Below are 26,818 nucleotides of genomic sequence, written 5' to 3' on the forward strand. Positions count from 1 at the left end.
TACAAGTGGGCTGCGCCCCCTGCTCGCTAACACTCGCCAACCCCCGAAAATTGCTACGCAATCTTATATGGTTTGCTTCGCAAACCAAGCTCACTTCGCTCGCTACTAACTTAGGTGCATTGCAAATGCACAAAATCCTAAGAATTCAAAACAATCATTCAAATCCATATAAAAAATTTATTTTTTAAAAAAAATTACATCTCTTTATTGTAAATACTAAGTCATTAAAATAAATTTGAATTCAAATAAATGACGTGTAATTCGTTAAACCTATTAGAAATTTGCTATAGTGTAAAATCTTAAGATAAAATTTCTAAAACTGATATCTCTTTAAAAAGGTAAAAATTTTGGCTATAATTCAGTCTATTAATAAATAGACTGAATTAAAGTGAATTGAAATAAGTGAATTGCAATGGAAAAACCTGCATAAAACATTATGTTTTTAAAAAATAAGAACCATGAACGATTCGCAACCTTGTTAAAAACATAAGTAGAAGCCTTAGAACTTTGACATACAAAGCTCTCTCTGGTTATTTCAGTTTGCGTTTTTAAAAGCGCTATATTTTGAGCCACCTCAGCTAGATTTGACATGTGACATTTTTAGCGGCAAACATTGGTCGATTTTCTAGCGTTGCCATTCAGGGAGTTGTAATGAGGCTTTTTTGTCGCCGTGTAAGAGAAATATATATATATAGATATTAATTTAATTTCAAATTTTAACTTTATTTTTTAACCATCAGTTGTTCGCTTCTTATCGTTGCTGTAACTATCTTTGTCTGTCATCTCTACAAAAAATGTATTAAAAAATAAATAGCCCTTTTTTTAAACTGAGAGATAGGGTTACAAAATCCTCCCATAACATCCCATAACAAATCAATACCTCTGGAGCAAAGATGTAGCGAGAAGAAAAATTTTGGGTGGACGCACGAATTTATTTTTAGAATCTGACATATTAAAAAAAAATTATATTAATAGGTTGCTTCTGGATTTCAAAAGCATTTTATTTTACAATGGCATGATTATTAAAAAAAACCTTCAAAAACTAAATAAAATTTAAAAAATTTTCGTTAAAATTTTATTATGAATTAAATAGCAAATCAGAGACTATAATAATTAGGCAAATATTCAATACATCCTAATTTCTTTTCATTTAATGAAGGTAATGTACCCGTTATATTATTACATTTATAATACCTACTTGAAAGAAATGACAGCATGTCAAAATATATTTAGAAAATCAAATGAAAAAAATTTAATCTAAATATATATTTATTAAACCTTTAGATCAAAACTATTTATTACTGCAAGGTTCGTTAAAAATAACTACTAAAAATTTTTATAACATAAGCGAAAGTAATTACTAAAATTGCAGTAAATATGTAATGTATGTATATGTATGTATTATACCAAACTGCTTATTTTAACCAAAATGCATAGAATTCTCAAACATGTAAAAATATAAATGTAAATTAATAAAGTATGCAAAAAAGAAATAAAGGGTTAATTGTGAGATATAAAGCTAATTTTGCTCACATTGAACGCTGAACATACACTTAGCCCTTATTGAATGCTTTGACACAGAAAACAACCTAGACTAAAATCATTCTTTTCGAAGATAGGGCAAAATAATTGGTTCGCATTTTGAGTCCTTCAGGTTCCATTAATTGTTTCGTTATTTGTTGCTCTAAAGTCATTAGGGCTAGCCCAGATTTGAAATGAAAAATAAATTTGAAAACGCAGTTGTCCCACATTATAAACTGCTGTTTGTAGAAAATGCAACACCATGAAGGAATCATCAGAATCAAATGAAATTCGCAGCAAATGTCAATTATAGGATATTATGCAAATTAATAAAGTTTCAGAGCCATCGCGCGTGCGTGGCGCGCGCAGCGCCCTCTGAATTGATGCCGAAAGCGTATAAATAAAGTGCTGTAGCGGGACGTTGAAAATAGTCTATGATTATTTGTTAGTGGCAAACGTTTAGTGAGACCTGAGTATGCCTCCACGACGGAAGAATAAGAAATTCAAGCAACTTACGGAGTTTGAACGAGGGAGGATAATCGGCCTTCGAGAAGGAGGATTTTCCTATCGCGCAATAGCAGCTCGTATGCAGCGGAACAGTTCCACAGTGATGCGAGTTTGGAAGCAGTGGACCGACGAGCACCGAACAACTCGAAAAACAGGCACTGGACGACAGAAGGTGACGTCAGAGCGCGATGATCGACACCTGCTCCGCATGGCGGTGAATGATCGCACAGCTTCCTCCAGGCAGCTGGCAGCACATTGGTCTACTGCTACAGGTGTACAATTGTCGGCTTCGTCAATTCGTCGTCGTCTGCTGCGCCGTGGATTGCGTGCAAGGGTGCCATTATACAGGATTCCCCTCACGGCGGATCATCGACGGCTGCGTCGGCAGTGGGCTCTTGAGCACAGAGACTGGCGAGCTGATTGGCACCAAGTTGTCTTTTCAGATGAATCACGCTTCAATTTGTGGACCCATGATGGCCGTGTTCGTGTTAGACGTTATGCCGGTCAACGCTGCCTTCCTGAGTGTATTATTGAACGACATAGTGGTCGAACACCCGGAGTTATGGTCTGGGGTGCGATTTCGTATCATGGACGATCCAATTTGATACGAATTGAGGGTAATCTCAATAGCAACAGATACGTCCGTGAAGTGCTACAGCCCGAAGTCGTTCCTTTCCTTCAAGGCATCCCTGGAGCTATCTTTCAGCAGGATAATGCACGCCCACATGTTGCGCGGACTGTTAGAGACTTCTGTTCAGCACAACGCATGCAACTTCTTCCTTGGCCTGCTTATTCGCCGGATATGTCGCCTATTGAGCACGTGTGGGATATGGTTGGTCGGCGTCTCACTCGTGATCCGCGTCCTGCAGTTTCCAAAGACGAACTTTGGTTGCGCATACAAGCGATATGGAATTCTCTTCCTCAAGCAGATATTCAACATCTGTTTGACTCCATGCCACGTCGTATAGCAGCACTTATTGCAGCGCGTGGTGGCTGCACCAAATACTGATTTCGGACGCTTAATTTGTTTCTTTTGTTTTGAAAATTTCATCATTTATTTGTATCAGTACAAGTCGTTTCTGCATTAAATTTCATTTGATTCTGATGATTCTTTCATGGTGTTGCATTTTCTACAAACAGCAGTTTATGAACTTATGGACTTTTATAGTTTCGAAAAGAAAGATTTTTGATGCATTATTATCATTTTTTAAATATAAGAAAAGATATAAAAGAACTTAATTTTAAGAGACGACAGTAATTTTAATATCAATTTAATTGATATTAGGAAGCGAATAAATTAAAGTAAGTGATATTAAATCATGCAATTCAAAAATAAAATATTCTAAATGAAAAAGAAAAGCATTTTAAAACGAAAGTATTAATTTAAACGTAATTTTAAAAAAAAATATTTACGTTGGTTTTTAGACAATTATAACAACTGACATTTATGCGCATAACAATAAAATTATTCAAAAATATGCCTAATACCTAAACGCAAGACACTAAATGCCTGCGTTTAAACTATTTAACAATAAACTTTTTTTTAAATAAAAATAGTCATTACTAGAGAAGTAAAAAATTAAAAAACTATGTTTAATAAATTTTTAAATAGATAATTTTTATAATAAATTAATTAATTAATAATTTTAAAATAAATTAATAATAAATTTTTAAATTCAGTAATGTTTAGTAATGTTCAGTAATATTACTAAATATTATCTACTAACATTTTTAATTATTGAATATTATTAATATTCAGTAATTATATTGGACGATAAAATAAGGAGAAATTCTATTTTTATTGGTCAAGAAACAATTAAAACTTGCATAATCGTCAGTCTTAGGTCTCCAGTAGAGAGATTCTCAGTTCTTCATTAAAATACATAAATCTTAAAAAATTAGTTGCAAGGAAATATCAATCTTAAATGAATAACTATAATATCCCACTTTACGTTATAAATAGAAACAATTTTGATGTGGAAATGTAAAAGTATTATCTTTTTTCTTGTATTTTAATACATCCAATCTAATTCCTAAAGTAACTATCTTTAAAATAACTTATAATTAGAAAAGTTATTCTCAATATAAATAATTTAGAGCTGGATCTTTGAAATCATTTTTGCACAATCCATAAAATAATGCTATGTATGCTTCTTTTATTACATAAATATTTCTAAAGATAAAATTTTAGAAAATTATATTAAATTTATTATTTATTATATAAAAATTCATTTCCCTGTTCCTTTCATTGAAAATCAAAATTCAATTCCATACTATCACGAATGTTTGAACAGATGCAAATCTAAACCCTTCTGAGTTTCTGGTTGCTATTCCGCTTATGCAAATAGAAGTGCTGCGCCATTTTAGCGTTCTTTTGCATTCTACATATACGATACTGGAATCAAATGAAACACTCCTTCATTTTCATTTAAACAAGGTAAGTAGCTTACGTTCTTAAAGAATCTCTTGTTTTCTTAAGAAATTAAACATGTATTCTTTTTACTTAGATAATATTTATATAAATTGAGATGTCAATACTTTAAATAATTCTTGGGGAGTTAAATGTCAGTGATAGTTTCTGTTTTCAAATATAACAAAAATATATATAGAAAAAAGAGGAAATCTATGAGTCTGAAATCTAAAGCATTATAAGTTAACTACTACAAAATATTTTAACTTTCTAAAGTAAATTTTAACTATTACTTAGAATTTGCAATTAGTTTGTTAACCGGTTAGTTAGTAAATGTAAAGCGCTCTAAATTAGACTGATTTTTTTCGAAATTTTACAACACCAAAACGGTTAAGGTTATAAAAAATTAATTCCTGTTTCAAAATCCTTTCAATCAAAAGGCAAAATTTTTTCCTCTTAAAAATTCTGGTTTAATAAATAAAAAAATTATCGCTGCTGCTGATGGTGATGCAGAAAGTTAAAGTTTAAATCAAAGAAAAACAGGTAGACAGCGAATACATCACCAAAATCAAGCGTCCCGCAGTGTCGGACACCCCCGCAGTCGTTAAGACACGGTTCCCATCAGATCACCGAAGTCAAGCATCACTAGCTGCGGTCAGTGTGCGGGTGGGTGACCACTTGGATCAGTCTGCGTAGAGACCGAGGGTGTGCGGTATTGGTCCTCGTTAAACTGTGCTACCGTAAAGTGCTCGACTTCGAAATGCATTTTATCAACAATTTGCTTTTTAATTAATTTATGTTAATACTCTCTTGTTTAGGAAAATGAGACATCTGACATTTGTTGGTTTAATTTTCTGCTTGGCAGCAGTTTTGGGTGTTCAAGCATTAACGAAATGTCAGCAAGAAGAAGCAGACGGTAAAAAAATGGGTAAGATTTTTTCACGGGTCATTTCCTAGCTGGTAGTGTATCCTCAAAAAGTTAAAATGCTAAGTAATCTCCTCAGTTAAAGTGTAATTAAATTCCTTACTTTTTATACGTTAGAAATAAGCCAAGTTAAGCTTTAATTTCAGAATAATATAAAACTTAATTTGATGTTCAAATGATGTATAAACTTTAAAAATATATTTTTAACGCGAGTAAAAGATTAAACAAACGAAAAATGTAGTGATGAAATGTGATTGTAAAATGCAGAAAAATTCTCATGAAAAATTTGACTCAATGTTTATTTTAACATAAGGAAAAAAACTTTAGTATATTAAAAATTATCGATGGAAATTATGGGCACTCTGGAAAAGTGTGGGTATAGGATATTTCTTATAGATCATCCTTATGCAGATTTTTCTATAATTTAACATTAGAAAACTTTCACTTTATTCCAAGATAGATTTATGAAAATCATCAGCAGAAGAAAAAAATGCTAAAATAGGATAGTTCTCGCTGAAAAGTTTGGTTATACTGAGAACCGATCGTAAGACAAGGTTCCCAGTAAATCACAGAAATCAATCTTCACTGTCGGTGGCCAGTGAGCGGTTGGGTGACAACTTTGATCAACCTGCGAATGATCCGAGGGTGCATGGTTTCAGAGCCTATTAAACTCTCCGACCGCAAAGTGATCAACTTCGCGTTCAGTTCGTTCTTACACCAAATCGTGAAAGTCATCCCTCTGCAGGAAATTTTGATGGCATGTTTTCGGATCATTCTTGGAATGTTTCCTTAACCGTCACCAATAGCCCATTGGTCAACTCTGGTGTCACTTAAATAAAAGCATCTCGATCAATTTTAATTAAATTGGACACTCAAATTTCTGGTGAAGCTTAACGACTAGACGAATTTCCGTCTTCAGATCGCTAAAAACAGTTTTTGTTGTCACTTTAAATCTTTTATTACTTTCGGACCCACGTGGATGTAAATTTTTTTAACTGGAGCAATCTGTTTGAGGACAATGCAAGTTTCATTCATTTATCTCTACAGCCAGAATCTACAGCTGTTTCCTCAATAATAGAAATTTTAACCACTTTCCATCAAGCTAGAACTCTTTTCCTGATATCAATACAGGTTACAATTGTTTCCTGAATTGCGGAGCAGATCATAAAGGCCTATTCGAAATTTCGAAAACTCTACGTCCTAAGCAAACTAACAATTTCAAAACTAAAAGGACAAAAAATGTTTAAAAAATGAAATTAAATGCTTTATTTTCTAGTAAACAAAGACTAATGAGAGACATTAAATTTGCCGAACATTTAAAATGAAGGAGACTAATAACTAATGAAAGAGATTAAATTTGCCGAACAACAAAAAACGCGGACACATCATTCAAAAAACGTGGGGTGCATCACCTAAACTTTGTCCTATCATAATTAATTACAAAACTTACTCTACGGCAGAGTTGAAATTTTTAAACTATCTAACTATTGTAATATAATTGTGAATTTTTAACTTTTACATTTATATTTTGCTAAAGGTCTACCACACTTGATCGCTTCTGCCCGTCGAACCCCAAAGACAACTCCTCACAGATCGCTTCGAGACTCGCGTTCATCAGATAAATTGTTGTTGTAGTTCATGTACGTCGCACTTGAGCTGCACAATGGGCTATTGGCGAAAACATCCCTGAGGATGATCCGAAGACATGCCATCACAATTTTGAACCTCTGCAGAGGGAGTGGCACCCTCGCTTCGGTATCCCGACGACCTGCAAGCGAAGTCGAGCACTTTATGGTAGAACAGTTTAACGAGGGCCAATACCACACACCCTCGGTCCCTGCGCAGACTGATCCAAGTGGTCATCCACCCGCACACTGACCGCAGCCAGTGAGGCGTGACTTCTGTGATCTGCTGGAAATCGTGTCTTAACGGCCAGTTCATCAGATAAGAAAAACGTCGACGCATCATTTTCATTGCAAACTTCTATCACCACCGAAATTTTCCCCACACATTTTTCGAAATTTTTTAGCCTTACGTTTCTCGTTTTAGGTCTAAAAAAGTAAATTGATTTTCTCAGTTTAAATTTACTGGGAAAACTTAGTTTTCATAACAGGAATTTTATTTTACTATTTAAAACAAATTCAGAAAGAGCAGAAATCATTGCAATCTTCTAATATTAGATTATTTTTACGAATATAGTATTTATAGCAGGGCGTGAAATGTCCTAGCTCCATTTCCCTTTTGGCGATCAAATATTTAAAGCAGGCGAGTAGGTTTCAACATTTGAAACGTTCAGTTTTAAATTAAACTATATACGTTCAATTAGATTATCCCCTGAGTCACCCATTTTTCACCTGAGAAACTATTGCTTCCAGGAACTTTGAAACTTTATTTGGTTTTTAACTCACTGTCTTGTAGAAAGTAGTGATTGTTTCCTACAAAATAGTCGTACATGTAAGAAACCTCATGCAGTAGGTAGAAAAACCTCCGAATTTTATGCATCGAATCCTCCAAATAAGACAAAAATGACCCTTCATATCGCAGTTTTCTAATTTATAACCGGCTTTGAACAGCCAACACAATTCTGTGTTTAATACTATCAATGTTCAATTCCGTAACCTTGTAATTTTGAACCCAACTCTGAAGACAAGAGAACTTCTGGATCAAGCATTGGGAGAAATATCACTTCGAGAAGGACTTTTTTTGATAGAACTAATCTGAATCTACGTTACATGGAGAGAAAAACCATGTACACCTCCCGTGGTTAGCCTCACGGCATGGGAATTCTAACCCATGATCCGTCTACTACTAAGGATATTTTACGTCAGCACTGTGTTCGGTGAGAGTCGGATGCGGAATTCTTATCGACAAGACGTTGCTGTGATTCGAACCTGGGCCATATAATTGGGAGGTGAACGCACTACCCCTAAATAGTTGTATGAAGTGAGAATATTTGCAAGCAGTAAGAACAAAAATGTCGAAACCTGAGGATTATAAATTTTTATGGTAAGAACTATGCCTTGCTAAAGTTCATTCCTTAAGTTTTAATTAAGTTCATTCATGCTTTTATGATATCAATCACCCAAAATTCATTCATTCTGCAACTGTTAAATTGTAAAAAATTTCTCATTTTTCATGAATGTAAAAATTGTTGTAGCAAGCAAAACTACTAGTTTAATTAGTACCTTTAAAAATGAAATTTAATGCCCTGATTTACAGTGAAAAAATTATTTTTTCGTTTTTGAATTTCTTCTTTCAGTGGAGGAAAGGACAATGGCGGATGTCAGTTGGTTGGAATGCAATCCGGATGGATCCTATAAGAGTGCTCAGTGCTCTTATTTCGGTGGTGCAGGAAAACGAGCCTGCTTCTGCGTCAATCCAGACGGATCTATAGACTGGGAAAAAGGATATCCAGATGAATGTTAGAAAATAGGAAAACAAAAATATAATGTATGAAAATAAGTGTTGAAATAAACATCTTAATGCAATCTGATTGTTGTACTGTATTAAACTAGCATTCATGCAAAAATTTTGCTTCTTAAGGGTGTTCCGAGAAAGCTGCCCTTTATATTTAGAATCTTTATCAAAAAGAAAAAAATGCTCATATTGGAGTACACAAATGGGCAGAACAAAAAACTATTGAAATCTGACAAATCACAGTTGATGAAGGCTGTAATAAGAACATTAAAAACCTGTTTCATTGTGAGAGAAAACAGAAAAATGTACATTGGACACACTTTCAAGTTTCAGTCTGCAAATCAGAGAGGTTTTGGGGTTCTATACATCCGCGTTATATAATTATATTTTGCCAGATTTTTCAATAACGTTTTTGGTGTATTTCCTTGCTTTATTTATTTTCGACCCTGAATGCCAATACGTTTTGTTTCTTTTTTTGAAAAGGGTAGCTAAAATAAATATTAAAGGTGGTATTTGAAGAACACCCTACACAACTGATGAATCAAGTGTAAAATTAGATTTATCGACACTTTTTAAGACCTTGGAAACGAAAATTCATAACCTTATAATCTTAAGAACCATATTATCGCAAGGGAAGGAATGATCAAAATAATACTGAATACTTATATAAAAATTCGTTAACGCAACAATTTTATTCAACAACAAGATTAAATAACATAAATTATTTTCTGAAAGAATTTTAATCCTTATTAAACAACATAATTTTAAAATGTGTCTTTCTAAAACTTGATTTTCATGGGTTAAATAGTTTCTGAGATAAAAAAGAAGTATTTAAAAAAGAAACATTTTATTTTTGAGATTTTACTTCTCAGCAATATTAAAATTTTAAAAATCTGTGTTTTAAATTAAATTACATTATTGCAATTAATTATAACAAAAAACAATAACTGATTCTAAAAAGCAATTTTTGTCCTAAATTTCTATTGTATAAAAGTTTTTTTTATAACCTATTCATAAAAAGTTTAATTTTGGCCCACTAGTTCCAGAATAATGGAGAAATAAGCTTTTTACTCAAATTGAATAAATATTTATGTGTTAAAAAGGACAGAATATTTTTAAAAACAATGTACAAAATTTTCAGATAAGAACGAACAGTCTAAAATTAGTATATGAACAACATACTGTTAGCTCAACCTTATAGGAGAAAACAGATACCTAATACAGAATAATTAAACTAGTTACAAAATAATGCAACAATATTTCAAAATTTTATGCTCTATAACAATGTTTTTGAAATAGTATCTGTACGAATTAATCTTCCCAACACGTTCAAAATTATATTAAAGAATTACATAAGATCATTAAACATTAAAAAATAATACTTTTTTATTAAAAAATATGCACAAAATATTTAAAAAAAATCCTGCCGTGGATTATCATAGGATTAGACTAACTTATGTCTATGAAGTTTGATTTTTCAAAGTTAAATTAATTTAAAAGATAGATCTTTTTAAATAAAACTTCTAGGCAAATTTCAAACAAAACTTTTTAGTAAATATAAATTTATGTAAAAGTTGCAAGTCGAATTTGTATAAAAGTCTTGAATTCTCTTAAGAATGAGATGGACTATAATTTCTTTGGTCAAGATAAAAAGAGAAAAAAACAACAGAATGCAGTCACTATTAATATAACACGATGTTTTATTACATTAATAACAGAAAAGTTTTTTTTTTGCTTAAAATTTCGCAAATGTTAGGCAAAAGTTTTAGCTATCTCAGAAAATACAACATGGTGTTATATTATAGGTAGGTTATTTACAAACATTTTTCAATATATTTTAATAGAAAAATTTACTTTTAAAGCAATTAGTTCTGCTAGTGCATTGATTGGATAATATTTATATTAGGGGGACCGGAAAGTAATGTCGTTTCGGCACATTAAATATTCGTTAGTCTTGAAAATCAATTCATTTTTTCAGATCCATTTCGATTCATTTTCGATCCGGCAATTGAAAGGTTGTTCTTAACGAGTGTGAACACTTTATTGATTAAAAATAAAATCGCGATAACAAATATCAAATTCACCGAAACGACATTACTTTCCGGTCCCACGAACATTATATTGGAATATATTGTATTACCCATATATTTGATGCGCAAACTCCTAATTTCATTTTAATTGAAAAAATTTAAAATTTCGAAAGAAAAATGCTTTTGAAACTACTTTCATTCAAAAAGATGCCACATATTTTTGCTTGACGCAACTTATAAAAAGTTCACATTTTCCCAACTGCACCACTTTTGTTAGTTCAGATCATTATACTACTTCTGAATACCATTTCTGTTTATAGAAATACTAATGACAATAGAGCTATGTGCGTTCCTGATTGAAGTAAAAACTCATACGCATTCGAAAATATACTTAATTGATGTTTCAATTTAGAACAAAGGCTTACGATTGTTGAATACTTATTGCCGACAAATTCAGTGAAAGACAGCAGAAAGTTATTCATAACTCAAAAAACTGAGATAGAACATTTGTATTTTTGTGATTTTCATGAAAATTCATTATGCACCAATATTATTTCCAGCCGCAATGAAATGTCTTATTTTAATATTTTATGAGCTCTATTTCACTCCATGTCGAAAGAAGTACCTAAAATATATTTAAATGATAAAAAAATGCTTCATAATAATTCACAGAATTGATTTAGTAACTCCAGTTAATAAAATTTTATTTTAGTGTCCTCTTTCGATTTTGCGTTATGATCAGATGATGAAGAAAAAGTTTTTGGTGTGACCGTGTTTATAGTTTTAAAGGAATGCGATTTACACTAAACAGAACTTTTTTATTTGAAAGGAGCTAAAGGTAGGTAATATTTTGTCTCTTGGCTTTACATCTTTGTAGTCAAGTAATATCAATGATATCTGAAAATTTTTACTGAAAAGGATTCATAGTATTGTTCACATCATTGACATTATTGTTCACATCATATTATTTTATCATTTGCGGTGCGAATACCATGACTCGATCGTCAAATTTTAAAAAAAAATTTTAAAAAATAAGATTCATTTTTTAAGAGATACTTATAAAAAGCAAATCATGCTCACATCCTGCAAAACATGTTTTGACACAGTAGAAAAGTACTGTTTTAAAAAAAATGCATTGCGTACACAGACAATCTCAGACAGTCTACAGTTCTCTAACAGACATAGAAAGTTTACAGACTGTGTCGTTAAAAGCAATACAAAGGAGTTAATTATTTTTGAACAAAAATAAAGTTAATAATCCGACTAACAACATGTATATTGGACTCTTTATTACAAAAAAAAACTCATTTTTATGCACATTTGACTTTATTTACAAATTTGGTGTTTCCATATATACTATGTCGGGAGGTCGGGTCTAAGTTGGATATGTCGGGCTTTATATTTGGTATCATTTAACAATTTTGAAACTGCCATAGTTTTAGACAAAAGGTGCTATTTGTAGAAGCAAATGGTAAATCTTAAATAAAAAATTTTTCGATTCTAATGTATTATTCGGTTTGCACCGACCGCAGTGCTGACGTTAAATATCCTCAGTGGTAAACGGATCATGGGTTAGAGTTTCCCTGACATCAGGCTAACCGTGAGAGGTTCTCGTGGCCTTCCTCTCCATGTAACGCAAATATGGGTTAGTTTCATCAAAAAGTTCTCCACGAAGGCGAATTTCTCCCAATACTTGATCCAGAAGTTCCCTTGTCTTCTGGATTGGGTTCAGAATTACAAGGCTACGAAGTTGAATATTAATAGTCAAAACCCCAAAAATTGGGTCTGCTGTTCAACGACGGTTATACAATGAAACTTAAACAGTTCAAATTTTTATTTTCAATTATTTACTTTAGATCGTTCGAAAGTGAAAGCGTATTGTCCAGAGGCGAGAAAAAACACCCGTAATGTTATCAGCATCTTAAAGTTTTCCGTTTCTTTTCTTACATATATTTCTAATATTTTTCATAGTTAAGGGTAGAATATTTGTAATTGTCCATCTTAGAAATCTTATGGGTCATACATAAACAGTGTAAATAAAAAAATTTAATAATAGTGCAATCGGTTTTTTTTCCTCATGTATTTGTATTTTTTATACTTCTAGCAGAACATTAATACGGCTTAAAAGAATTAGCAAACACTTCGAGTTGGCAATTTGTTTTAGAAATTACGAACTAATCATTTTGGTGCTCGTATAACAATGATCAAAACTGTTTTTTATTATTATTATTATTATTATAGGAATAAAAAAATGAGAATTTGGTATTTCCTGATATTACTGTTCTGTTTTATTTCTATTTTGAATGCTCGTGTTCGAACAAAATGTGAGAAAGAACGAAGAAAAGCTATGTATCGAAGTAAGAGATTTTTTATTTTACATTAATATTTTATTTTATTAAATATTTTAGCACGTTTGTTCTAATATTAATGTAGAACAACTGAGGGGAAAGAAAACACACTCAAAAATTCCGGATCAAATTACGGTATAAGGTACCGGCACTTTAAGTCCGTGAATATCCATTTCCCATCTGTGATCCAGATCCCATCAGTGAAAATCCATTTTTACCGTAAAATATTATACCGTAATTTTCACAGAAATATTTATTTAATTAGAATGATTCAGTGATTTTACGGTACTTATCACCGTAAAAGTTACGGTATATCAGATTTGTTCCGTAACATGTTCTGGTAAAAATGTAAAAAGTACCGGTATCTTTTGTGCCGGTGCTTTTTATTATGGGTGCCAGTACTTTTTACAGAATAGTCCATCTATGTCTTCACAATTTTGGTAATTTACTAATGGCTCCTCTGCTTTTTTAGACAGACGAACTGCGCATGAAGTTGAGCTCTTTACGGTAGAACAGTTTAAGGCTGTTTTTCAAAGGCTCCATCATAATGTGAAATGCTTTTTTGCGAATAATATGCTATTTTTATAACTGCTGTGAGTTTTCAACTGTTACTCGTGACTGTTAGGTTAAGTTAAGCCTATATAAAGACAGCGCTGTCTACGCTTATGTTGAAAATGGCGCAAAACTTTAATAATGAGAAAATGAAAATCATTTGTGGTCTAATTTCTTGATATTTAAAAACTTACTCCAATGCTGCATTACCTGGGATCACAAAAATTTGCAAACAATGAGAATACGACAGTGATTCTGATAGTTTTCAACTAGGTTGAAAAATGCTGCCAAATTGGCGATTTTAAAAAAGTTTAATAACTTTTAAAATATTTAAGTTATTTGTTTGTTCTAAAGCCCAGATAATTCCTCACTGCAAAATTATGTATATTGTTTAAAATCATTGCATTGCTTCAAGTGTAAGGAAATTAAACTATGTTTTTTTTTTTAATTATTTATTTTCCATGGAGACAAAGCTTCGAAAAACGAGAACCGATAACGCGCGGCCCAACACCTCCTAGAAGAAGAAAGGCCTCAGCACGGATCAAATTAGTAGTCCGATGTGACGAAGTTAACTGCGCAGTAGATGAAAAATAAGAAAGATGTCATTGCGTTTAGACTACTAAAGGATATTTATGGTAACCCGTGCTGAGGCCTGCTCTTTTCTTGGAGGTGTTGCGCGGCCTTGGTTCCTTCGTGTGCTGATCAAAGAAGTCACCCACCCACACAATGACTGCAGCCAGTGATGCTTTACTTCACCGATCTATTGGGAAATTCTCAACGATCAGTATACAGCGGGACCACTATATATTTAATGATCCAGAACTATCAGCTGCCTTTCGAAATATTTCTCTTTTCATTTCAGCATTTTATAGTACAAAATTTATTTTGTATTAATTTTGGCACGCCCTTTATGTGTTGTATTCAGAGAAAAAAAAAACATCTTTTTTTTTCTTTTAGATTTTAACCAATTGCATCATTGAAAATATTGAATTTATTTTATACGCAACCCGTCAAAGCATCCTGCCACCATAAACATGATTTGACTTGCTTAACCCATTGCAAAGAGAAACAAATATTTCATTTTAAAAAATTTAAAAATCATCCTTTTTAGCAGAATACACAAATTTTCCTCTAATGCTCTGTAACTAAATTTAGCTTTTTGTTTAAATTCCGCAATTCAAAATAAAAAAAATAATATATTTGTTAGGTTATCAAATAAAAACCAAATGCTCAACATACATGTCTGACGCATGTTATGCATCATCTTTTGCTTGTTTGTTGCATCATTTAAAGCGTTTACAAATATATGTTCTTAGAAAGCTCTGAAATTAGATTTTACGATCAATATAACAAAATGCTCGTTCTTATCACTTCATAAAAATCGCGCTAAGAAACAGATGTGTAAATGTTTGTTGCAATGATTTTTAATGCTATCCTTTTTAGCCGTGCTTATCTAAATTGAAAATCTTTAAGAGTTCAATTGCTTTGAAGGAAACAACTTGCAGTAAGTAAGTTTCTCAAACTGAAATTTCTTTTAGTAATTGTATTGATGCTTTCGAATTAAGCAGTATGTTTGCTGAAATAATATTTTTTTTTTAATTTAAGACCAAATGGTCAAGACGACATTAAATTATTACCACAAAGAATAGTTATAGTTTAGGAGCGCTAATGCGTCAGAATAGTAAAAATTTATTATGAGAAGCTATGAAAAGATCATGAAATGAAGTAAAACTTTTAAAAATTACGTTTTTCAACTGGATTAAAAGGAAAATAGTTATATTATTGTTAGACCTAAAACGGAGTCATTGTTTACATGAAGAAAAAAAAATTTTAAGTTTATTTTATTTAATTACTATTTATTATTTTTGTTTCAAAAAGATTGGTGTATGTTGTTTATGTCGGAGAGTTTTCAAACTTTTGATTGACAATTTTAATTTGCGAGAAATTTTACTTGCACCGCAAGAGAAACAGTTTTAATTTTTATTTACATTTTTATTGGTATATATATTTATTGGTATCAGACGCACACATGGAAAGTACAGAGCTTCTGTTGAAGTTTGAAATGTGTAAATTTTTAGAAAGCAGTTGAAATTTAGATTGGCACTGACTTCTTTTTGGTGATGATAAGGCGGTCAGTAAATGATTGAAACTTGTATTGCCCCACATCACAGGGCTCCGGTTAAATTTCAAGTTAGGCAGAAAATGTTTAAATTTCGAATGACTATAAATTCCCATTGGTCAGAAAATTTTATTTGAAGCAGACAGGAAACGATAGAAATTAAGGTTGTCATCAGGCTTAAAACATCAGTTAAAATGTCTGGGTTCTAGCTGATAGGCAGGTAGGTACTTTATTTACGTCGCACTAGAGCTGCACAATGGGCTATTAGCGACGATCTGGGAAGCATCCCTGAGGATGATCCGAAGACATGTCATTGCAAATTTGATCCCTCTGAAGAGGGGATGGTTCCCCTGTTTTTGGTAGACCCTACTACCTGAGAGTGAAAGGCCGAGCACTTTTCGGTAGAACAGTTTATAAAGCACCGATCGAGGACCACGCACCCTCGGTTCCTACGCAAGCTGATCAAAGTGGTCACCCACACGCTTACTGACAGCAGCCAGTGATGCTTGACTTCGGTGCTCTACTGAGAAACGTGTTTTTACGATCAGTCCAGTGCCGGACTCTAGCTGATCGGAAAGTGATCAAAAGTTATATTGGCGACAGCTGCCCTTATGAAATAAGATAGCAATAAATATTAAATGTAGAAGCCTAGTAGGTTCCTTCTGTTCCAAGGTCTTTGGAAGTTATATAATTTAATTTAAGTTTATTTGAAATAAATTATGTGTTCTTTAAAATATACCTATTTTTATAGATTAAAAAATGCATAAAAATTTTTTTTTTTTTTGCCTTCACTGCTGATTGCTCTGGTTTGTTTTGACTTCTCTGCAAATTTGTATTTGACGCTTTGCGGTCATATTGATTTTATTTATAGTTCTGATACTGGTCAGAATTAATTTTCGTTGGACGAACATGAAATGCACGATAATGAAGAACAAAAAAAAATATTTTTGATCTTCATCAAATTTTTTTACTTATTTTGAACAGTATTGTTCAGAACTATAAGTGAAGTAGTTACTCCTTATTCAGTATTCAGGTTAAGTATTCTCTTTCCAATAACAACGATATTCCAAAAAAATTTCCATGTGTTTTATTGTTTATTGAGAGCCTAATTACAAGTAAACAAACAATACCAAAACGCTTACATTAAAAAAAAAATATTAATTTTCCAATCAATTTCTTAACAATTACCATTATATATAAAAATCTGATTCACCGATTCCACGGGAAGCTGTTTGTCCTGCTAATTAGGGCAGATTTATTTTCAAACTCAAAACTGTGACTCAAGTTGCCACAATAAGCTAAGTAGGATTCTTGCTGCGATGGCTAAAATCAAACATATGGCTGGAACAGTAAATAAAGCTTTGGAGGCTGAAAGTAAGACATACGACGACAAAGGGTTTGGCGAAAAAGAAGCAAAAAACTTTAACAAATCGCTACCAAGGAAAGTAGGGTAAAATAGATCAAAACCTGTTTGATTACCAGATGAAACAAAGAGGAAGAGTTAAAGCCACCTATTAAGTTTTACCTGACAATTAAATTGATCACTGCGTTTTTAATGCCCCATTCCTCTCTAGTGATTCGACTAATTAAAGTCTTTATCTCACCTACAAATTAAATTGCGATCTTTAGTGTGTATACTCTTTTAAATAAAATTCTAAAAAGAAGCAGGTTAATTCTACTATCATGACTAAACTTGCAGGAGTGTTAAGACACGATAGCAAAAAATGACTGGGGCGGTTAAATATGATTATGTAATAAACCAATGCAAAGTGCAACAGTACGGTATTCACAATAAATGTTCGAAATTGCGACAGCTAATAGTAATATAAAGTACAGTTGCATGATTGGATAGTAGAGAGTATATTAGTGAGAGGATACTAGTAAGTCGAACAAACCCAGATTCGAACATCGGATATATGTCATTCGCAACTGTGATTGGATAGTGAGTATATTAGTGAGAGGATGCTAGTAAGTCGAACAAACCCGGATTCGATGCATTCATCGGATATTTGTCATTCGCAACTGTGATTGGATAGTAGAGAGTATATTAGTGAACGGATACTAGTAAGCTGAACAAACCCGGATTCGATGCATTCATCGGATATATGTCATTCGCAACTGTGATTGGATAGTAGTGAGTATATTAGTGAGAGGATACTAGTAAGTCGAACAAACCCGGATTCGATGCATTCATCGGGTATATGTCATTCGCAACTGTGATTGGATAGTAGTGAGTATATTAGTGAGAGGATACTAGTAAGTCGAACAAACCCGGATTCGATGCATTCATCGGATATAAACTGCTGTTTGTAGAAAATGCAACACCATGAAGGAATCATCAGAATCAAATGAAATTCGCAGCAAATGTCAATTATAGGATATTATGCAAATTAATAAAGTTTCAGAGCCATCGCGCGTGCGTGGCGCGCGCAGCGCCCTCTGAATTGATGCTGAAAGCGTATAAATAAAGTGCTGTAGCGGGACGTTGAAAATAGTCTATGATTATTTGTTAGTGGCAAACGTTTAGTGAGACCTGAGTATGCCTCCACGACGGAAGAATAAGAAATTCAAGCAACTTACGGAGTTTGAACGAGGGAGGATAATCGGCCTTCGAGAAGGAGGATTTTCCTATCGCGCAATAGCAGCTCGTATGCAGCGGAACAGTTCCACAGTGATGCGAGTTTGGAAGCAGTGGACCGACGAGCACCGAACAACTCGAAAAACAGGCACTGGACGACAGAAGGTGACGTCAGAGCGCGATGATCGACACCTGCTCCGCATGGCGGTGAATGATCGCACAGCTTCCTCCAGGCAGCTGGCAGCACATTGGTCTACTGCTACAGGTGTACAATTGTCGGCTTCGTCAATTCGTCGTCGTCTGCTGCGCCGTGGATTGCGTGCAAGGGTGCCATTATACAGGATTCCCCTCACGGCGGATCATCGACGGCTGCGTCGGCAGTGGGCTCTTGAGCACAGAGACTGGCGAGCTGATTGGCACCAAGTTGTCTTTTCAGATGAATCACGCTTCAATTTGTGGACCCATGATGGCCGTGTTCGTGTTAGACGTTATGCCGGTCAACGCTGCCTTCCTGAGTGTATTATTGAACGACATAGTGGTCGAACACCCGGAGTTATGGTCTGGGGTGCGATTTCGTATCATGGACGATCCAATTTGATGCGAATTGAGGGTAATCTCAATAGCAACAGATACGTCCGTGAAGTGCTACAGCCCGAAGTCGTTCCTTTCCTTCAAGGCATCCCTGGAGCTATCTTTCAGCAGGATAATGCACGCCCACATGTTGCGCGGACTGTTAGAGACTTCTGTTCAGCACAACGCATGCAACTTCTTCCTTGGTCTGCTTATTCGCCGGATATGTCGCCTATTGAGCACGTGTGGGATATGGTTGGTCGGCGTCTCACTCGTGATCCGCGTCCTGCAGTTTCCAAAGACGAACTTTGGTTGCGCATACAAGCGATATGGAATTCTCTTCCTCAAGCAGATATTCAACATCTGTTTGACTCCATGCCACGTCGTATAGCAGCACTTATTGCAGCGCGTGGTGGCTGCACCAAATACTGATTTCGGACGCTTAATTTGTTTCTTTTGTTTTGAAAATTTCATCATTTATTTGTATCAGTACAAGTCGTTTCTGCATTAAATTTCATTTGATTCTGATGATTCTTTCATGGTGTTGCATTTTCTACAAACAGCAGTTTATGTCATTCGCAACTGTGATTGGATAGTAGTGAGTATATTAGTGAGAGGATACTAGTAAGTCGAACAAACCCGGATTCGATGCATTCATCGGATATATGTCATTCGCAACTGTGATTGGATAGTAGAGAGTATATTAGTGAACGGATACTAGTAAGCTGAACAAACCCGGATTCGATGCATTCATCGGATATATGTCATTCGCAACTGTGATTGGATAGTAGTGAGTATATTAGTGAGAGGATACTAGTAAGTCGAACAAACCCGGATTCGATGCATTCATCGGGTATATGTCATTCGCAACTGTTATTGGATAGTAGTGAGTATATTAGTGAGAGGATACTAGTAAGTCGAACAAACCCGGATTCGATGCATTCATCGGATATATGTCATTCGCAACTGTGATTGGATAGTAGTGAGTATATTAGTGAGAGGATACTAGTAAGTCGAACAAACCCGGATTCGATGCATTCATCGGATATATGTCATTCGCAACTGTGATTGGATAGTAGAGAGTATATTAGTGAACGGATACTAGTAAGCTGAACAAACCCGGATTCGATGCATTCATCGGATATATGTCATTCGCAACTGTGATTGGATAGTAGTGAGTATATTAGTGAGAGGATACTAGTAAGTCGAACAAACCCGGATTCGATGCATTCATCGGGTATATGTCATTCGCAACTGTGATTGGATAGTAGTGAGTATATTAGTGAGAGGATACTAGTAAGTCGAACAAACCCGGATTCGATGCATTCATCGGATATATGTCATTCGCAACTGTGATTGGATAGTAGTGAGTATATTAGTGAGAGGATACTAGTAAGTCGAACAAACCCGGATTCGATGCATTCATCGGATATATGTCATTCGCAACTGTGATTGGATAGTAGAGAGTATATTAGTGAACGGATACTAGTAAGCTGAACAAACCCGGATTCGATGCATTCATCGGATATATGTCATTCGCAACTGTGATTGGATAGTAGTGAGTATATTAGTGAGAGGATACTAGTAAGTCGAACAAACCCGGATTCGATGCATTCATCGGGTATATGTCATTCGCAACTGTTATTGGATAGTAGTGAGTATATTAGTGAGAGGATACTAGTAAGTCGAACAAACCCGGATTCGATGCATTCATCGGATATATGTCATTCGCAACTGTGATTGGATAGTAGTGAGTATATTAGTGAGAGGATACTAGTAAGTCGAACAAACCCGGATTCGATGCATTCATCGGATATATGTCATTCGCAACTGTGATTGGATAGTAGAGAGTATATTAGTGAACGGATACTAGTAAGCTGAACAAACCCGGATTCGATGCATTCATCGGATATATGTCATTCGCAACTGTGATTGGATAGTAGTGAGTATATTAGTGAGAGGATACTAGTAAGTCGAACAAACCCGGATTCGATGCATTCATCGGGTATATGTCATTCGCAACTGTGATTGGATAGTAGTGAGTATATTAGTGAGAGGATACTAGTAAGTCGAACAAACCCGGATTCGATGCATTCATCGGATATATGTCATTCGCAACTGTGATTGGATAGTAGTGAGTATATTAGTGAGAGGATACTAGTAAGTCGAACAAACCCGGATTCGATGCATTCATCGGATATATGTCATTCGCAACTGTGATTGGATAGTAGTGAGTATATTAGTGAGAGGATACTAGTAAGTCGAACAAACCCGGATTCGATGCATTCATCGGGTATATGTCATTCGCCACTGTGATTTCGAGCGTGGTGTGTGAGCTAACTCATAGTGAAAATACTGACACGCAATTTTGAACATTTATTATTAATATCTTATTGTTGCAACGAAGCATTTTGCATTGATTCTGCAAATTAACACATTTTTCCTCTCGTGTCAATTTTTGCATTCGTGTCTAAACACGACGTTTTAGACCCTACGTTTCTATACAAAAATACACGTTTTAGTACTCTCAACCAATCCTCCAAGTTAGTCCCAAGGTGGCCATGGTCGTAGAATCACTCTGTAAATTGAGGGTGGAGATTGCAAAACCTGCTGTCTATTATTCGCTGATAGATTAATTTATTTATTTTTTTTAGTATGTGTTTGAAGTATTGCAGTTTCATTATTCTAATGTCCTTCTTTGTTGCTTGTAATGGTAATTTGAAAAAATGCTTTCGGATGCGGCGGAATACTATGTTCATGAGTAAGATTATTTCCCTTACTATAATTGAAGAAAATAGTGGGTACAGACTGTTTTCAGACTCGATAAATTGTTTTATGCATCTTCTTTTCTCCTATTGTTGTCATTACGCTGCGGTTGCTCCTTCGAAAATTGTTTGCGTTATCAGGGATTTTGAAGGTAAAGGTTACTCATTCCCACTTTCAAAATCATTTTAACATTTTCCCTCTTGTCTTAATCAAATTTTATTGTGAGATTTTATTTTATAAACGACGTTGAACAGACGACTCGATTCTGAGCTTACGACAATCGGTGTTCAATTCCACAGCATTGTAATGTTAAACCCAACCCAGAAGACAAAAGAGCATCTGAATCAAGTATTGGGGCAAACCATCCTTCGTGGGAGACTTTTTGATGGAAATACCTCGCATTTGAGATACATGGAGAGGAAAAACCACGAAAATCGACAGCGGGGATTCTTACACATGATCCGTCTTCCACTGACGGTATTTTACGTCAGCACAGTTGTCGGGGCAAACCGGGAGCAGAATTCGTATCAAACAGGTGAGATAAAAATCATCTTGATTGAAATAAGCATGAGCATTTGTGATTTTTTTTACATTTCACTACATATATAATAAAAAAATGTTTTCGGTAAAATTCAAGCACCTTTCAGAACCTATGTTAAAATTTAAGGATATTTTCTGTTCTTAAAGGGATTGAAAGTTTTGAGGTCAACTATCGAAATTCGAGGACTGTACTAAGATTTAAGAACACCTAGTCACCTTATTCGTGTATCGCTTATGTGTGAGTTAATCTAAGAATTAAAATTTAATTAAAAACTGAAAACATAACTTATGCTTTTTTTTCAGTTATGGATGGTATGGACGTAATTCCGCCAAGCTGCAACGAAGACGGAAGTTTTCGAAAAAGGCAGTGCACAGGTCCTTTCGGCACTTGTTTTTGCGCTGATGAAGATGGAAAACAAAATGAAAAAATATACCCGAATTGTTAATTTCTTGTCAGAAGCTTGAAACAAACGAGCAAGCAAACATTAATAATAATTATAGCTATAATCATGTTAAAACTGTGCTCAATTTGTGAATCAAAAAGAAACTACAATAACTACTTAAAACCGAAATAAATAACGGCACACTGTAAAAAGTTTAATTTATCACGTAGTATATACACTACAGGAAAAATTGTTTGTCTTAAACAGTCTTAGTTTTCGGAGCAAAAGAAAACAAATCTCAGTGTAAATTGTTGTATATGTCAGGTTCAATTGTATATTGCTTAAAAAAGTAAAAAATAAATAAATAAACGAATACGCAAAGGCTTTACGTCAAACACATTATATATATTTTGTAATTTTTGTAAAATTAAATTGTAAAGAAGCAACTATCCGAATTTTTCAAATAATAAACAAAAGCATCACTTGAATATACTTTAGATAGGGAGCTGTACTCCCTACTCACAGCACTCCTTCATGCTAAAATTAATTTTTAAACATAACACAATTCACAATAATTGGTATAAGAAGAACTTCTACTTTTTACGCTAACAAAAATCCCGTATTCTGAAGGACGACTACAAAACTTTTCCTTAGGAGGGTGAAACAAAGGGGTTTTTCTGAAAAATGAGCTCTTTGCAAAAAAATTCATTACATATGAGCTCTATGCAAAAACAAAAATCGTTAATTTAGGTAAAACCTTGTTATTTAATTAAACCAACAAATTTTGTCCAAAAATTTACATTTTAAGCAGCCATTAAAATTGCTACACCAGGAAGGCGACACACCACGAACGTGAAATTTGCAGGACGGATAAAGCATGTTGTGGTATGCAAATCATTAACTTATCATCGCATTCATGCAGAGCAGGCGGTGGTACGTCACCTATAATGCGTATTAAAAGGAGAGATTTGACAGTAAGTTTCTCATACAGAAATTGAATTTGAGCGTTGTTCTTAGGTAATAAAGTTTTTGTTACGCCTCGTGTAAGAAGGTTAAATGCCTAACAGCATGTGTCTGAGTTTGATCAATGTCGAATTTTGGCCTACCGGGATTGCGGTTCATCATACCGAAGTATTGCTGCTCGCGTTAGTCGAGATTCCATGACTGTTAGCAGAATATGGAATCCATGGGTTCATGATGGTCATATGGAACGCCGTGCAGGATCTCAGCGGCCCCCATCACTAACAGCCGAGAAGACAGCCATGTTTCCACATGGCCTTTAGGGATCGTGCAGCTACATCACGAACCCTGAGTCAACAAATGGGATCATTTTCAAGTCAACAAGTGTCTGCGCGAACAGTTCGACAACGTTTGCAACAGCATGGACGTTCAGCAAGGCGATCATGGCTTATGCTACCCTTGACGCTGCATCACAGGCAGGAGTGCCTCCAATTATGTGATCAAGGACGAACCTGGAGGCAGGAATAGCATGACGTCGTATTTTCAAGCGAATCCAGGTACTGTATACAGCATCATGATGGCCGCATCCATCCGTGTTTGGCGACATCGTGGAGAATGCCCGTTGTCAGCTTGCATTCGACATCGTCATACTGGCCCATCACCTGGAGTAATGGTATGAGGTGCCTTTGGATACACGTCTTGATCACCTCTTGTTCGCATTGCCGACACTTTGAACATCAGCCGTTACATTTCTGATGAGTCAGGGCCAGTTACTCTGCCTTATCTTCGAGGCCTCCATAACGCTACGTTTCAGCAGGACAATGCGCGACCGCATGTTGCCCTCACTGTCCTGACCTTCCTTGACGCAGAACATATTAGCTTGTTGTCCTGACCAACACGCTCTTCTGATCTCTCACCAATTGAAAGCGCCTGGTCAATGCTTGACGAACGACTGGCACTCCACCACTACGGTCGATGAATTGTGGCATAATGTTGAAGGCGTATGGAATGCTGTACCCGTCCATGCTATCCAATCTCTGTTCGACTCGATGTTCGGGAGAATAAGCCAGGAGAGGCTGCTCTGAGTTCTGATTCCTCAATATCTGTACATCCAAATATCCTGAAAATTTAATCACTTGTTCTTCCAACTATAATGTGCGTGCCCAATAAATATCATTCTGTTATTTGCATTCCGGCCTGGTGTAACAATTTTAATGGCCAGTGGTATAAAGAATACTATAAAACTTATTCTAAAATAGCACAATCTAGATATGAGACACTTTTTGAGCTTGATAGGGCACTTCATACATAATTTTTATTGACATAACATCAAAATTGTTTTGTTTTTTGTACTTGTGTCATTTTTTTTTGACGGTATGCGATGTGTGTGTATATATTATACAGAGCGCGAATTATCCGCTCGTCAACATCGTCACATCGGCAACCGAATATTTCGCGATGGCGTAAAAATTGGATGAATGAACCAGGCTGGTATTGATCAAATACATGATAATGGATCAGTATAAGGATGGACAAATACATCAAAATAATTTCTCAAAATAACTGTCAACATTATTTCTTCAACTTATTTTGTTTGTTGTCCAACATACCATATGATGTAAAGTTGTGATAACAAAATTAATATCAATTCAATTTAGATAAAATACCTATAAGAACAATTTTTAATGCGATTGCAAATTTTTGAGACAACTTATGTCACAATTGGATTATAGAACAATTGTAATATAAGTTATGGAATTAAATGAATAAGTATTATAAAACATATTTTCTCCCCTTCTTTCTTTCTTTTTATTTTCATTCGTTTATTTACATATTTATTTATTTTTCTTGTTATACGTATTCATATCTTTATATTTAACTTGCACCTTATACCTATACTTACATTTTTTTGCCTCCCGAGTAAAATATAAATTTAAAGATATTTATTTTTAATTAAGAAATTGAGCCAAAATAAAACGGGGTATAAATAATAATATTAAGAAAATTTACTACAGGAAAAATTCTGCAGATGTAACTGAAAAAATAAAAACATATATTTCGCAATAAAAAACATCAAAGTGAAAAAAATTTCATTAACATTATAATATAATTTAATTGAACATTATAATAACTTATTTTACGTATTTTTTTCTTTGATGTAAATTTATAATAGTTATTATTCATTTGTACAGCTTAATAATTTGTATATCTTGTTTTTAAATTAATACTTTATTTAAAAAAAACTTTCTATTCTTATTTTCTATTTCGTTTATAGACATTGCACTCCTATGTATTCTAATTATTATTAGTTGCGTTTGAAGGGGTCATTTAGCAGACACTTTAATAATTTTTCATAATTTTTTTTTGTTTCAAAAGAGAGCTTTAATATTAACATCAAGTCAAAGGAGAGGTCCGAAAATTTCTAAAGACATATACATATGCTAAAAAATATTTATAAAACGGTTTTACACAATTTTTTATTTTGTTCTTGTCCTTTATAGTGAGCCAAGATGTCGCTAAAACCGATTATGATGCAAATATGATATAAAGCCTGTTTAAAAATTCTGTGTAGCTTTCATTCAATGTATACTAGTGTGTATTTCGGTTATAAGCATCGCTCTTTTGAGAGTCCATTGGCGGATACTTTTATTTAACTAACTCCCTGGCATTACAGTCCATGTTGGACCATGGCCTCACTAACAATTTTTCTCCAAAGTCGCCTGTCTTTTGCTCTCTTTTTCCAGTTTTGGACCTTTAGAATCTTAAGATCTTTGTCCACGTCTAACCATCTCTTGGCCGTCCTTCCTCTTTTCCTTTGCTCTTGGCACTGCCCCTTGAATGTCTTCTTAGTGCCTCTCTTTTCCTCCATTCTCTCAAGGTGTCCTAGCCATTGAATTCGCTTTGCTTTTACGTAATTGATTATATCTTTTTCTTTAAATAGTCTTGAAATTTCGAAATTGTATCGCCTTCTCCAAAGATCGCCCTCTTTGACAGGTTCAAAAATAGTTTTAAGAATTTTTCTTTCCCGGGTATTCAGCATTTTTTCTTGTTTCTGGATTGGAGTCCATGTCTCTGATCCATAGATAATGATTGGTCTGATTATAGTTTTATACACCTAAAGCTTCGTTTTCATCGTTATTACTTTTGATGTTAGCAATCTCTTAAGTTTAAAAAAAACCGCTATTTCAGCAT

The 26,818-nt window shown here is 34.2% G+C and overlaps 1 protein-coding gene and 1 long non-coding RNA gene across 4 annotated transcripts; both read left to right on the forward strand.

The window, feature by feature from the left end:
* Window positions 1–4,308: 4,308 nt before the first annotated feature.
* Window positions 4,309–8,856, forward strand: LOC139426924 (uncharacterized). Its single transcript, XR_011638050.2, has 3 exons — window positions 4,309–4,465; window positions 5,257–5,366; window positions 8,623–8,856. It is a non-coding gene; the product is annotated as an uncharacterized LOC139426924 (long non-coding RNA).
* A 2,636-nt stretch (window positions 8,857–11,492) lies between these two features.
* On the forward strand, window positions 11,493–23,113 carry LOC147804262 (testican-2-like). Of its 3 annotated transcripts, none has more exons than XM_087152204.1 (4): window positions 11,493–11,648; window positions 13,052–13,167; window positions 15,154–15,218; window positions 22,587–23,113. In XM_087152204.1, the coding sequence occupies exons 2-4, from the start codon at window positions 13,114–13,116 to the stop codon at window positions 22,684–22,686; spliced, it is 219 nt and encodes a 72-aa protein (XP_087008330.1). In that variant the 5' UTR covers window positions 11,493–11,648; window positions 13,052–13,113; the 3' UTR covers window positions 22,687–23,113. The 3 variants fall into 3 exon arrangements, 2 of the variants coding, with proteins under 2 accessions (XP_087008330.1, XP_087008329.1); XM_087152203.1 differs by having other exon boundaries at window positions 15,154–15,214; XR_015429366.1 differs by lacking the exon at window positions 15,154–15,218.
* Window positions 23,114–26,818: the final 3,705 nt, after the last annotated feature.

The sequence above is a fragment of the Parasteatoda tepidariorum genome, chromosome 9, assembly GCF_982258835.1.
Source record: "Parasteatoda tepidariorum strain Cologne lab strain chromosome 9, Ptep-v5.0, whole genome shotgun sequence".
Taxonomy (NCBI): domain Eukaryota; kingdom Metazoa; phylum Arthropoda; class Arachnida; order Araneae; family Theridiidae; genus Parasteatoda; species Parasteatoda tepidariorum.